General features: G+C 47.8%; 2 protein-coding genes across 38 annotated transcripts in view; one reads left to right on the top strand and one right to left on the bottom strand.

Moving 5' to 3' along the window:
* RNFT2 (ring finger protein, transmembrane 2) overlaps positions 1 to 7,487 on the bottom strand; it is a 60,506-nt gene extending 53,019 nt beyond the window's left edge. For 2 of the 4 annotated variants that reach the window (XR_010933319.1, XM_067700708.1), the window contains exons 1-3: positions 7,297 to 7,487; positions 5,484 to 5,654; positions 4,912 to 4,970 (exon numbers count right to left, since the gene is read on the bottom strand). Coding sequence is in view for 3 of the 4 variants with exons in the window: in XM_067700708.1 (XP_067556809.1) it covers positions 4,912 to 4,970; positions 5,484 to 5,618 (194 nt within the window). In the remaining variant the exon portion in view is untranslated. The remainder of the gene's footprint in view (positions 1 to 4,911; positions 4,971 to 5,483; positions 5,655 to 7,296) is intronic. The other 2 variants (XM_067700707.1, XM_067700709.1) reach the window with 2 other exon arrangements.
* Positions 7,488 to 7,601: 114 nt separating this feature from the next.
* SPRING1 (SREBF pathway regulator in golgi 1) overlaps positions 7,602 to 13,453 on the top strand; it is a 337,705-nt gene continuing 331,853 nt past the window's right edge. For 11 of the 34 annotated variants that reach the window (XR_010933322.1, XR_010933324.1, XR_010933325.1 and 8 more), the window contains exon 1: positions 7,608 to 7,852. Coding sequence is in view for 29 of the 34 variants with exons in the window: in XM_067700724.1 (XP_067556825.1) it covers positions 7,742 to 7,852 (111 nt within the window). In the remaining 5 variants the exon portion in view is untranslated. Of the gene's footprint in view, positions 7,853 to 13,453 lie in introns of all 34 variants that reach the window. The other 23 variants (XR_010933327.1, XM_067700739.1, XM_067700733.1 and 20 more) reach the window with 6 other exon arrangements.

Genomic DNA, 13,453 nt, shown 5'->3' with positions numbered 1-13,453 from the left:
TAGGGCCAGCCTTAATCCAATATGACTGGTGTCCTTATAAGAGGAGGAAATTTGGACACAGACATGCGGGAGGGAAGACGACGTGAAGACACAGAGAGAAGGGGCCCATCTGTGAGCCAAGAAGAGAGGCCTCAGAAGAAACCAACCCTGCCGATGCCTTGATCTTGGACCTCCAGCCTCCCGAACTGTAGAAAATAAATTTCTGTAGTTTAAGCCACCTAGACTGTGACACCTTGTCACCCTGCAGCCCTAGCAAACTAATATAAGTAATAATAGCAACAGGGTCATAATCTTTACTGAAATTTTACTATGTGTCAGATACTTTTCTAAGTGCTTTCCATCAATTAACTCATTAAATCTTCCTATCAACCCTGTGAACTAGGTACTAAAAATACCAACTTACAGATCAAGAAACTGAGGCACAGAACAAACTAACTTGTCCAGGATCACACAGCTGGTAAGGTATGGAACAGGGAAGAGTCAAACCCAGCAAGGCTACCTCTGGAGCCTGCTTTCTGAACCACTACACTTTACTGAAAAGGGAGCGCAGAGTCCTCTGATTCTAGAATAACCTCAGAAACTCAGGTACCCCTGGTTCTGTAATCTCCAAGTTCAATGATTCCCAGTTCCCAAGAGGATCCACCTTGGTCACAACTGGTATTTGGAGGGCAGCAGAAAGTAATGGGAAGAAGATTTAATTGGAGAAGCCCACATGTGAACCCTAGCTCCACCCTTCCCAGGGGTCTTAACAATCCTACACTCAGTTTTCTCACCTGGAAAATGGGTATAAACACCATTCATGCATAGAATTCCTGGGGATCAAATTTAGAATACCCCTTTCAGTGTACCTCGCACTTAGTAAGTGGGAACTATTATCTCTAATCCCTATGGAAAACCTCCAGGGCTAACTGCCATTTCTAGTTCCAAGCACAGGCCTGTTGTACTGGAATCAGGTAAAGGATGCTGATGCTCTCTCAGAGCCATTGCTGGAGGAGCAGAGAGCCTAGAGTTACCCTTCCGAGAATGGTGAGCCCCAAACTGGGTGCACTTTCCCATGAACACCATGCCCCGGAGTTCTGGATGTCATGTGTCTCCTCTTGGGCTTGTCCTTTTCGAATGCAATCAGTCTACACAACAGGTGGAGCTGATTAGCTCAATGTGCTGTGTCAGTGGGAGGGGCAAAGAGCCACCCTCCCCTCCTTATCTCACCCCAGAGTAGGGTTCCCAAGGAACCTCCACAGACCCCTATGGTACTCTAAATACATCCTGAGTTTACTGAAAGTGAGTGCTGAGTTCCACTCATCCTGTGGACCCCATAACCCAGGGCATACAACCCAGGTGCTTAATAAAAGTATGCTAGTTATCGGGCTTCTCTGGGGGCGCAGTGGTTTAGAATCCGCCTGCCAATGCAGGGGACACGGGTTTGAGCCCTGGTCCGGGAAGATCCCACATGCCGCAGAGCAACTAAGCCCACGTGCCACAACTACTGAGCCTGCGCTCTAGAGCCCGCGAGCCACAACTACTGAAGCCTGCGTGCCACAACTACTGAAGCCTGTGCGCCTAGAGCCCGTGCTCCGCAACAAGAGAAGCCACCGCAATGAGAAGCCCGCACACCACAACAAAGAGTAGCCCCCGCACCGCAACGAACGGTAGCCCCTGCTCTCCACACCTAAGGAAACCCTGCACGCAGCAACGAAGACGCAACGAAGATGCAACGCAGCCATAAATAAATAAATTAATAATAATAATAATAAAAAAAGTATGCTAGTTACCATCCAGGCACAAAATGGCCCCAGAGGGAGGCTGCAGGGGAGGTTTTACACTGCTTTCACACTTGATCTTACGTAATCTATTCTCCACTCAGACAAGGGTGCATTAAAAAAAAAAACCAAAAAAAACATGTATTTGATTATTTCACTAACCCACTAAAAGGGCTTCCCATTCTAAACTCCTTCCTGCAGTCTCAGATAAACCCTAAAGATAGGGACTAATATCATTTCCATTTTACAGATAAAGAAACTGAGGCTTAGAGAGATGAACTTGCCAGATATCTTGGATTATCTTGCCCTGAACTCCAATCTCACCATGTGCCCTTTTCTTACTGCCCAAGGGCTTCCAGGGCCCTTGCCCAGGCCACCCCCTTCATGGGCTGTCCCCCTGCCCCACCCTGTCCCACCTAGGTAACTTACGCTCATCCCTCAGATTCTGGCTAAAAATCTCTCTTGCTTGGTGGAGCCTTCCCTACCTCCTGGACAACGACAGGCTCCTTGCTCTTTGTCCTCACTGCACTCTACCCTCCCCTGCACAGGACTGATCATATTTATTGTTTTACTCCTTACCTGTGACTCTCAACCCTGGGTGTACATTATAATAACTCGAGGGAGCTTTTGAAAAATACAGGTGCCCTGGACCCAATGTTGACCAACTGAATCAAAATCTTTGGGGTTGGGCCTCAGCACCGCTATTTCTTCAGAGCCTTCCGGGTGATTCTAACATGCAGTCAGCACTGAGAATGGCACTTGAGACTGGGCCCTGCTCTGTAAGGTCAAAGACCATGACTGTTTGCTCCCCACTGGATTACCACTACCCAGAACAATGTACCTCGTGCATAGAACATGCTCAATATTATTTGAAAGAGTGAATGAATAAGCATACTAAAGGCTCTGAGAAGGCCTGCAACTGAAAAAATTAACTTTGTTAAACCTAGTGTTTCCCAAACTTATGTGACCATGGAAAACCTATTCAATCTTGTAGAATACCTGTGAAACCCAGCAGGGGAGATGCCGGTCTGGAGAAATCTTGGGGTTGGCTTCGCTGGCCTTACAAACTTGAGGTGGGGGTAAGTTATCATAAACCACCAGGTTTACACCCCAGCAAGGGAGGGAACTTGAAGATGGTTACCCACCCCCCTACCTCCCATGGCCCATCCCTCCTGGCTCCAAAAGCCCAGGAAATGAGTGGTCCTATTCTCTTGGGTTTGGGATAATAACAAAAATAGTATTAATAATGACAACAACAACTAACACCATGGCTATGATCGTCAAGGGGACTTGAGCTTTTTCTGCACTTCAAGAAGCTGAGCTCAGAAAGCAGGAGTCCTGGCAGGTGCCCACAGTGGCCGCCCTCTCTCCCCCACCGTCCCACAGGGACCTGGAAAGCCTCCTGTCTGCCTTGAGCTTGCCAGCACTCTGAGTCCACTGGGCTCAGGGGGCCTCCAGTACAACAACCAGGGAAGACTCAACCCACCAAAGACCTTTATATAGCTGGGCTCCCTTCTCTAGGCCTAAACGGGAAAGAATATTCCTTGAGGGGCAGAGGCTGAGCTTCCAACTTAACCACTTAAAGGCTAGAACGTGAGGTAGCCCGGGAGAAGAGTGAATCCACCCAGATAGGAGGCAGATGAAATGTGGTATCTCAAAGCACAGACTTTGCAGGGGTCAAATGGACCAGGGCCTGAATCTCAGTCCTGCCACTTCCTGGCTTTGTGACTTCAGGTAACTTACCCTCTCTGAGCCCCAGTTTCCTCATCGATAAAATGGTGATAAAAACAGTCCTCACTTCCACAGGCTAATGTGAGGGTGACACAAATAAGCACACAATACACAGTGGCCATTATTTCTCCAGCATGGTCTCTGTCCTCAAAGCCCTCGCCGTTCATTTGAGAGCAAAGAGTAATTCTGTCTTCAGAGGCTGGAAAAGCTCCAACAGCCATGCTTATTAAAAGCTGGGTTCCGTGTTTGTGTATCTTCACTCATTCATAAGCAAACCTGAGTTTTGCTATCTGCCATTTATAGATGGGGAAACTGAGGCCTAGAGGTGAAGGTGCTTGCCAAAGGCAGCAAAGGGGGAAGTGGCTGAGCTGGGATTTTGGCCAAGGGTTGTCTCACTTAAGGCCAGTGCCCTTCCCTGCAGAACAGGCAGGCTTGATGGAAAACTCAATACTGGACTGGTGGGTACTTTGTGATAGTGTGGCCAATCTCAAGAATTGCAGGGGACTTGAAATGGGCTGCAAGGGAGGAAAAGCTTGGCTGCCTGTTCCTTGGATGTACGGTCCAGCATGGTGAGGGGGTTGTGGCTGGGAGACTGTCACAACCTGAGAACAGGTCCCCATGGTCTGTACCCTCTTTGGCTTAAGTAGATGGAAGTTCTAGCTTATTAGTGTTTTAACTGCATTTTCTTAGATTCTGTACTTGTCTATTTGGCATCTGCACATTACAGGGTCAAACTAATGGCCAAAATTGTTTACAACTCCCCTGTAAACTCACATCCCTAACCACCTCCAGAGCTCACATCCCTAACCACCTCCTTTATCTAATTCCCATTCTCAGCCAATATTTCCTCTGCCCCAAATCACTCAGGGCCAGGTACAGACAACTAGAGACCACTCCTACAGCCTAGAGTCCACCAACATTATTCAAACTAGTCAATCCTAAGTTGTTTCCCCTCCCCTGCCTTACTCTGTGTGGAAAACACAATAAAAGCTGTGACCTATGCTTTCCCTTGCTCCTTTCTGCCTCCTGGCTGACCCCGGTGCTTCCCCATGTGGCCCTGCGTAGGGTGACATGCCCCCTTATCTTGGAAACTGCAAGTAATAAAAATCTTTCAATGTCATCCGCCTCTCCATGTTGCAACTCAGACACCTCTATAAATTAAAATCCCCTGGGTACAATCATTGATACAATGAGTCAAGTGGATCACTGTTTGCACAGGCTTTGAGAATTACCATAAGAGCAACAGCAAGCTGTCACGTGTTGAGGATATGAGGCTATTGCCATGCAAAGCAGTGTCCAATCAGATCTCCTCTGCTCTTCTAACGAGTAGCCCTGAGGGGCAGGTATTACTCCATCCAGTTTTGGGTTGCCCTTGACCACCTGAAGCTCAGAGCCTCAGATGGAATGAGGGGATGCCTACCTTTCAGGTGGAACGTTATCCGTGTTGCTGCTGTGGCGTCTCTGCATTTTCCTTAAGACCTAAAAGTCAACACATGCATGAGCCAGAGTCTCCCAATATTCTCAGTGCCTGTCAGATCACCATGGTAACCATAAACAAGTACTACTTGTATCTTACTTCCCTAGAGCTCTCTGACATTTTGCAAACTGTGTTTCAGTCTGTTATGCCATTCAACCCTCAAATCAACACCCTGTCCCATGAAGAGAGTGTCATCAGCCCATTTCATGGATGAGAAGGATGAGACCGGAGGTGGAGGAAGTTCTCATGTCAGAGGAGAAAGAAGTGAACTGTAAAGCAAAGAGGTGCTGGAGGAGGTCAAGTGAGCAGCAGACAGTTAGGAAACATGGATCCTGGACTGATGCCACCCCTAATTTGCTGTGTGACCCTGAACAAATTGGTAACCTCTCTGTGGCCTCAGACTCCCCATAGGTTAAATGGGAGAGGGGTGAAGTGTCCGAACCCAAAGCTTCCTTCCAGCCCTCACATTTAATACAGTGGTAATGAAGATCTGAATTCTCATGGAGACACGTCACCTGGTTCACTGTGAGGAACCACAGGGACTTCAGAACTCCATGTTGACGACACCTGAGGTGGGCATTCAGGTGGGGATGTGACCACTGGATTCCAGAGAAAGCAGGCCTCTCCCTCTTCTTCCTCTCCAAAGGCATGCACGGGTCACAGGAGCTTATCAGAGGCTCCAAACCCTGGATGGAATAGAACACTTAAGTGAATAGTCCATGGGATGCCTTGAACCTGAGAATAAGTCTTGGGGCTTCATGGGTAGTTATAAGCAGATGGTTCTGTTGCCTCCTTGTCCCTTGTTAGCCTTCCATTGATACCTTGTTGGGACTCCTGAGGACCGTTATGATCTGAATGTATTAATATCTTGTCCTATTGTCAAACTCTGAGTCGTGATTGGGGAATACAGAAAATATGTTTAAGGCCCTCCGCAGGCTACCCACTGCAATCAGAATAAAATTCAAGCTCTGTTCCTGGCCTGCAGGCCTCACCTGTTCCCAACCTCATTTGCCTCCACTCTCCTCCAACCACACTGGCCTTTTTGTTTTTCAAACGTGCCAGCTTGTCCCTGCCTCCGGGCCTTTATACTTGCTGTTCCCTCTCCCTAGAATGCTTTTCCTTCTGGCTAGCTCCCTCAGGACAAATGTCACCTCCTTCCAGAGGCCTTCTCCTCTCACCCTCGTGACCCAACATACATTTCCCCGTTTTACCTTCTTCATAGCATTTATCATTTATTTACATGTTTGCATATTCATTTATGGCCTGTCCTCCATTAGAATACGAATGCCACAAAAGACACGATCGGCCTGCCTGGTTTGCCCTTCTGCTTCCACATCTAGAACACTGCCTGGAAGAGAGTAGCACTCAACAAGTATTTACTCAATGAGGAAAACATCAATGGGTCTCTCACTTACCTTTTTCTACGTCCCTTGTTCCCTCCCTGACCTCTCACTCTAGAGAAGAAATAAAGGCCAGAGACTTTTCATGAGTTGGTTTAGCTTCCTTGAATATTTGTTTTTGTACCAGGACCAAAGATGGCGCTCTTAGTTCAGGGTGACATACGAGTTGTTGAGTGACTTCCTGATCCTGACCAGCCTTCTTCAGGGGACAGCACTGGTGTTACCAGGGCCACTGATTAGCGAGACAACCCCCCAGCTAAGCCTCCTTTCTCATTTGGAAAATCAGCCAAAAGATGGGTCAGTAGCACCATCTTCATATATGAAGGAAAGCTCATCCCCTAAATCTGTTTCAAGAACCTGCAATCTCGCCTTAATGCCCCCTCTCCCCGCAATGATTCCTCATCGCCTGCAAATCCTCGGGGAAAATAAAATACAGAATCTCAAGTTTCCATCCATAAATTTGACACAGCCCCCTAAATAAAATACCCAAGATTTCACTTTCAGATGCTTGCTTTCGAAGGGGCTTCAGGTCCTGTGTTGGCAGTAGGCCGTACATAATTATTCCAATATCGAATTCTGTAATAAAACGTTTGCACGTGGGATGCATCTGAATGACTGAATGAAATGCCTTTTTACCCTCTGCTCCATACATCGCTCTCCATCCCTAAGGAGGATTTCACCAGAGTTTTCAATGTATGAGAGGTTTTAAGTTGCACCCCCGAGCTGTTATATGACTGCACCGAAATGCACGCAAGAGAGCATCTCCTGCATCACTTGCACTGGAAGCAGGCAGGTGCGCTCCGTATACAATGCTGCAAGCGTTTTTCATTCCTGCAACCAAAGTTTACCGCGAAACGCCCCAGGACTGAAAGGGCAGGAGATTACGCTGACCATACCGGGGGGAAAAAAAATAACGTTATCTTTTTACCTGCCCAGACGATTCGGCAATCTCAGCGGCATCATTCTCGTGCTTCCAAGCCAATCACTCGCTCGGACCGGTTAGCACCTGACTTCCGAGTGCTTCCGGCCTCTCCCCAGGTTCTTTCTCAGGTTGCGGCGCCCAGCGCTGAGACCCGGGCAACAACTCCACCGGCCGCACGCACACGATTGCCCGCCCCCTTCCCGGAATTCAGCCAATAGGAAGCCGCCGCTATGCAGGGACCAATGAGGAGGAGGCCGAGCGAGGCCGGCGGGTGACGCGCGAGGTGTGCAGGCGGTGTGTGGGGCGAGGTCACGTGAGGAGGCGCGGGGTGGCTGACGGGAGCTGGCTGGGCTGAGGGCCGCGGGGCCGGCGCCCGCCGAGAGCCATGGGGCTGCCGGCCGCGTAGGGGCCATGCCGCCCGGGCCCCGGGCCTGTCCCGCTCCGCGCCGGGATGGTGAACCTGGCGGCCATGGTGTGGCGGCGGCTCCTGCGGAAGAGGTGGGTGCTCGCCCTGGTCTTCGGGCTCTCGCTCGTCTACTTCCTTACCAGCACCTTCAAGCAGGTCAGTGGCCGCCCTCCCTCCCCGGGTGAGGGAAGCTGCCTCTGCAGCCGCGCTGCCCGAGTGTCCGGTGCGCCGGGCCGCCTCCGGAGAGGTGGGCGTTCGTGTCCCGGGGCTGAGGACGGGCGAAGGGACCCGCCCATTTCGTTGGTAGGCCAGGGGCAGAGCTGGGACTGGAACCCGGTGCTGTGGGCCCTTACGCTGTGCTTGTTATCACCCTGAGGGCCATCTCCTTGCCTCCTACCTGCCAGGCCGAGTGCTGAGCGGGGGCGAGCATTTCTCCCTTCTCCTCACGGCCGTTCTGGGGGGCGGTGTCCCCGGGTTCCAGCAGGTAACTCGAGACTGGAAAAGGTGGAGATGCCTGGGCCAGTAAGATGCCCAGCTGAGCTACGAAGCCAGCGCTGGTGTGCCTGGTTTTCATTTAATTTAGGGGCTCGGTTGTCCGGCAGGGAGACGCCTCAGGACCCACGAGGTGCTCTTTCTGTGCATAACTTGGTTGGGTGGAATTTTCCTTTCCCCTCCCCATCCGCTTAGTTTTTCTTCTCTGTGCGAATTTGTGGGAGAAAAGGCAGGATGCTTTGGTGGGAAATGTTACCCAGAGCATTGTCCCTTCGTTTAGAAGTCCAGTTCAGGCGTTTAGGTTTTTAGAAAGGGTGAGCATATGCCAGGGTGTACCCGGGACAACCCTGGTTTATGCTCTTGCGCTGATGCAGTTAGAAAAGCTCCCCTTTTCATTCTCAAGGGTCATATTCGTATAAAATTTGTCAATGAATAGAAAAGAAATACTAAGTGATATGGTCACCTTAGTTTTAGGAGATTGTAAAACGGAAAGTTAAGGGACCGTAGCCCACCTCTCACCTCAGGCTAACAGAGAGGCTGAGTGTTGTAAGCCTCTTCTGGTGACTGGGATGCGTCGGTGACATTCATGCAGACTAAGTGCTTGCACTTGTGTTTTCACAACTTCGCAGACACCTGCTCATGGCCACGTGTTGTTCCTTCCCTGTCAGGTGGTGCTGTAGTGACCCCGGACTCAGCCCTCTACCTTCCTCCCAGCTGACCCAGCTCATCTCTAGCACCATTGGTTTAAATACCAGCTGTATGCTGTTGCTGTTTCTAACTCCAGCCTTGACCTATCCAGAAACCCCAAGGTTCATATCCCGTTGCTTGCTTGACGTCCCTTTTTGCGTGCGTTGTCGGCTCCTCATACTTGGCCAAAACAGAACTCCTGATTCTCCACCACCACTTCCTCTCCAGTCTTCCCAGCCTCACTGAGTGGCACTACCATTCCCCAGCCACAGATACCTTCTGCTTTTCCCTGTCTGGACTGCTGTAGTAGCCCACCAACAGGTCTCTGCTTCCTTGCTTTTTTTTTTTTTTTTTTTTTTCCCGGTACGCGGGCCTCTCCCCGTTGTGGCCTCTCCCGCTGCGGAGCACAGGCTCCGGACGTGCAGGCTCAGCGGCCATGGCTCACGGGCCCAGCCGCTCCGCGGCATGTGGGATCTTCCCGGACCGGGGCATGAACCCGCGTCCCCTGCATCGTCAGGCGGACTCTCAACCACTGCGCCACCAGGGAAGCCCTGCTTCCTTTCTTATTCTGCAGTCTATTCTCTAACCAGCAGGAGGAGTGATAATCTGAAAAGAAAAAAAAAAAATCCCAGCACTCCCTTGTGTATAGTTCTTCTTTGGGTTCCTGTTGCACTCAGCTAAAACTCCAGACGCCCGTTCCAGGATCTCTGCATTGTGAGTGTTTTTTTTTTTTTTTGTCAGTTCAGGTGAGGCTAACTATTACTGCTCCAGGTCACAGCAGGTGACACAATCTCAGTGATTTCAGTTCCTTGCCCATAGTCCTGCTTTATTTTCTCTGCGGTAAGCATCACTTACTGAGCATTTCTAGATCATTTACTTGTTTATCTGTCTCCCCTCACTCTCCCTTCTAGAACGTAATTTTTTGGAGACCAGGGACCTTGTCTGTGTTGTTCGTAGAATCTCAGTCCCTAGAATACTGCCAGGCACTTCATGGGTATTCAAATACTGGTTGAACAAACAATCACATCTTTTTAATTGGGGTGACTTTTCCTTTCTTCCCAGCTTGGCACAGTCCTACTAATTTTTCCTGCCTGACTCAGATGCTGTCTACACTGTGACTTTCCCTACAACCACTTTTTTTTTTTGGCTGCACCGCGGGGCTTGTGGGGTCTTAGTTCCCTGACCAGGGATTGAACCCGGACCCTCAGCAGTGAAAGTGCAGAGTCCTAACCACTGGACCACCAGGGAATTCCTCCTACAAATGCCTTTTAAGTACTCTGGTGTACCTTGTTCTTATTTTATTTTTCCCTGTGTGTCTTTTTTTTTTTTTAAACTTGTGATCTGTGACTACAGTCCTAGGGGTGTGTGTATGTGTGTGTGTGGGGGGTGATCGTGAATCCCCTGAAACTTTCAGCAACAGTTTTGTTTTGCAGATTTTTCTGGATCTGATTCCCCCACTGCCTAAGAAACGCGTTAGCTATAACCTCTCTATCCCTGCCCATCAAGCCCCTGGCAACCACTAGTCAACTTTCTGTCTCCATGGATTTACGTATTCTGGACATTTCATATAAATGGAAACATACACTATGTGGTCTTCTTTGTCTGTCTTCTTTCAGTTAAAAGCCAGTCTTCAAGTCTCATCCATGTTGTAGCATGTATTAGTACTTCATTTTTATGTCTGAGTAACGTGCCGTTGTAGGCATCTAACACATTTTGTTTAGCCATCATCATTTGATGGAGACTTGGCTTGTATCTGCCTTTTGGCTATTATGACTAGGGCTGCCATGGACATTGGTGTACAAGGTTTTGTTTGGAAATATGTTTTCAGTTCTCTTGAGTATGGTCCTAGGAGTGGAATTGATGGGTCACTTGGTAACTGTGTTTAACTTTTTGAAGAACTGCCAGGTTGTTTTCCAAAGTGGCTGCACCATTTGCAGTGAACTTTTAAGAAACTATACTTGTCAAGTTTTGAAGTAGTATCAAAGAAGATTATCCATAATTATCTGGAAGAGCCACGAAAATACTCCTATTTCCAACTGCACATTTGTGTGAGGTAGATTTTCTTCATAAGCTTCAACCTGAACAATGTATTGCAATAAATTGGATTTAGAGGCAGTTGTGAGAATCCAGCTGTTTTCCGTCAAGCCAGACATTAAAAACATTTGCAGAAATGTAAAGATATTTTCTCATCTCACCAAGTATATTTTTTTGTTTTGAAAAACATTTTTCCCCCCACACACATGAAAAACTGTTGACATGTAATGGGCTCATTATTGTTATTTATTATTATTATTTTTTGCGGTATGCGGGCCTCTCACTGTTGTGGCCTCTCCCGTTGCGGAGCACAGGCTCTGGACGCGCAGGCTCAGCGGCCATGGCTCACGGGCCCAGCCGCTCCGCGGCATGTGGGATCTTCCCGGGCCGGGGCAGGAACCCGTGTCCCCTTCATCGGCAGGCGGACTCTCAACCACTGGGCCACCAGGGAGACCTCATTATTGTTATTTTTAAACGAATAAATAACTTATTTAAATGTTTTAAGAATTGGTTTTAATTTCCAGTATGATAAATATCATTAGCCATAACCCTCATTAACTCACATACTGAAGTCCTCAATAATTTTTAAAACTGGAAAGGATCCTTGGAGCCTATTCTGACTGATGCCCCTCCTGCGTGCCTGTGAGTTTGCTGCAACTCTGCTCTATTCTCTGCTGCAGTTGCGGTCTTCCAGCACTCCTGAGCTGTGGCTTGAGGGAGTCTGCTCCATTTTGCCTAGCCTCAGGTTCCATCTGTAAGGAGCTGTGCTGTAGCACAGCTGTCTGTCTATTGGACGGGAAGACGGGGTGGGTGTGGTTAGAATTAATTGAGAAGAGGCTGTGAAAAACTCGAAAGCTTTGGAGTTTTTCATATGATCCTTAGCTCTGCTTCAGTGAGACTGTGAACTCATGGAGCAGATGTGGCCACTTTTTGCCTAGAGAATAGTTGATTATTCTCTACAGCTTTGAATTCCTGTTTTGATTTTCATGTTAATTAATGCTTTGGGGGATAGCTTAAATTGTAGGGATGGGAGCACAGGAGAAATTAGTGACCTTGGTGGGGATGCCATTGGGGGTGAGACTGAGTGCTAGGTGACTTGGGCACATTGATTTAACAAATGTTTAGTGAACACCAGCTGCACCAGGCACTGTCTGCTAGATGATGGAGATACAGTGGGAGGCAAAGCAGATACAGTCTTACTCTCCCAGAGCCTATATTCTGTAGGGGGTGAGGGGTAGAAATGGCAAATGAGCAGAATTATTTCAGATAATAATTTGTGATACAAAGAATACAAAACAAGGTACTGTGATAGAGCGGCAAGGTGGGCCTAACTCTGTGGGGCATTTGAGCTGAGAATAGAGAAATCCGTCTTGGAGTCAGAAGGGTCCTTAGAGGTCCTCTCATGTAAATAACTGTTCTCATAGTTGTTCAAGTGGTGCAGTTCCAGAAAGTGTCAGGGCTATTTGCATGACTCCTTGAAAATATATAAACATCTTTAGCTTTAACGTAATTAAGTATGTAAATTGGTTTCAAGTTAGACACTATATAAAGTATAATAAATCATAAGAGAGAGTTGCTAATCTGTTTTTCTGCTCTGTTTTTCACCGTATCAACAAGGTACATATACCTTTCAGAGTCTGTAAAGTGCTGCACAGGGTAGAGGAGGAAAGCAATTATCTTTAATCTCACCAAACAGAGAGATTTACTGATGATATTTGGGCATATTTTCTTTCTTCATATTTTAAAAATATAATTAGGGCCTACTGTTTCTTCACTTAACATATATGCATTTTCCCCATCTTTAAAAGCTCTTTCGAGGTGTAAGTTTTTATAACTAAAAATTTCCATGATCAGGCTATATTTATTAGCTATTCCCCAAATATTAGACATTGGGATTCCCTCTGGCCTTTATCCCCTTTTTTCTTTTACTTTTGAGAATCATAAGCGATTCTTTTAATGACAGTGCCTTATGTTTAAGTGCTTTACTGCTTACATGGGACACATCTCATTTGACCCTAATGATAACCCCCGAAAAAGAGACAGGACAGTTATTAAAATACCCCTTTTTAAATCACAGGTTAAGTAATATACATTAGTAATAAAAACATTTCTCTAGCGCCTTGTAGTTTATGAAGAAAATTCTGGAGGCTCCTTTTTTTTAAAAAAAATAAATTTATTTATTTATTTATGGCTGCATTGGATCTTAGTTGCTGCGTGTGGGCTTCCTCTAGTTGCCGTGAGTGGGGGCTACTCTTTGCTGTGGTGCGCCGGCTTCTCAGTGTGGTGACTTCTTTTGCTGCAGAGCACGGGCTCTAGGCGCATGGACTTCAGTAGTTGTGGCATGCAGGCTTAGTAGTTGTGGCTTGCGGACTCTAGAGTGCAGGCTCAGTAGTTGTGGCACATGGGCTTAGTTGCTCCACTAGCATGTGGGATCTTCCCGGACCAGGGCTCGAACCTGTGTCTCCTGCATTGGCAGGTGGATTCTTAACCACTGCACCACCAGGGAAGGCCCTGGAGGCTCTTTGAGAATAGAGAACCTGCCTA

This window comes from Pseudorca crassidens, chromosome 12 (assembly GCF_039906515.1).
Source record: "Pseudorca crassidens isolate mPseCra1 chromosome 12, mPseCra1.hap1, whole genome shotgun sequence".
Classification (NCBI taxonomy): domain Eukaryota; kingdom Metazoa; phylum Chordata; class Mammalia; order Artiodactyla; family Delphinidae; genus Pseudorca; species Pseudorca crassidens.
This window is presented reverse-complemented; position numbering and strand designations above follow the sequence as displayed.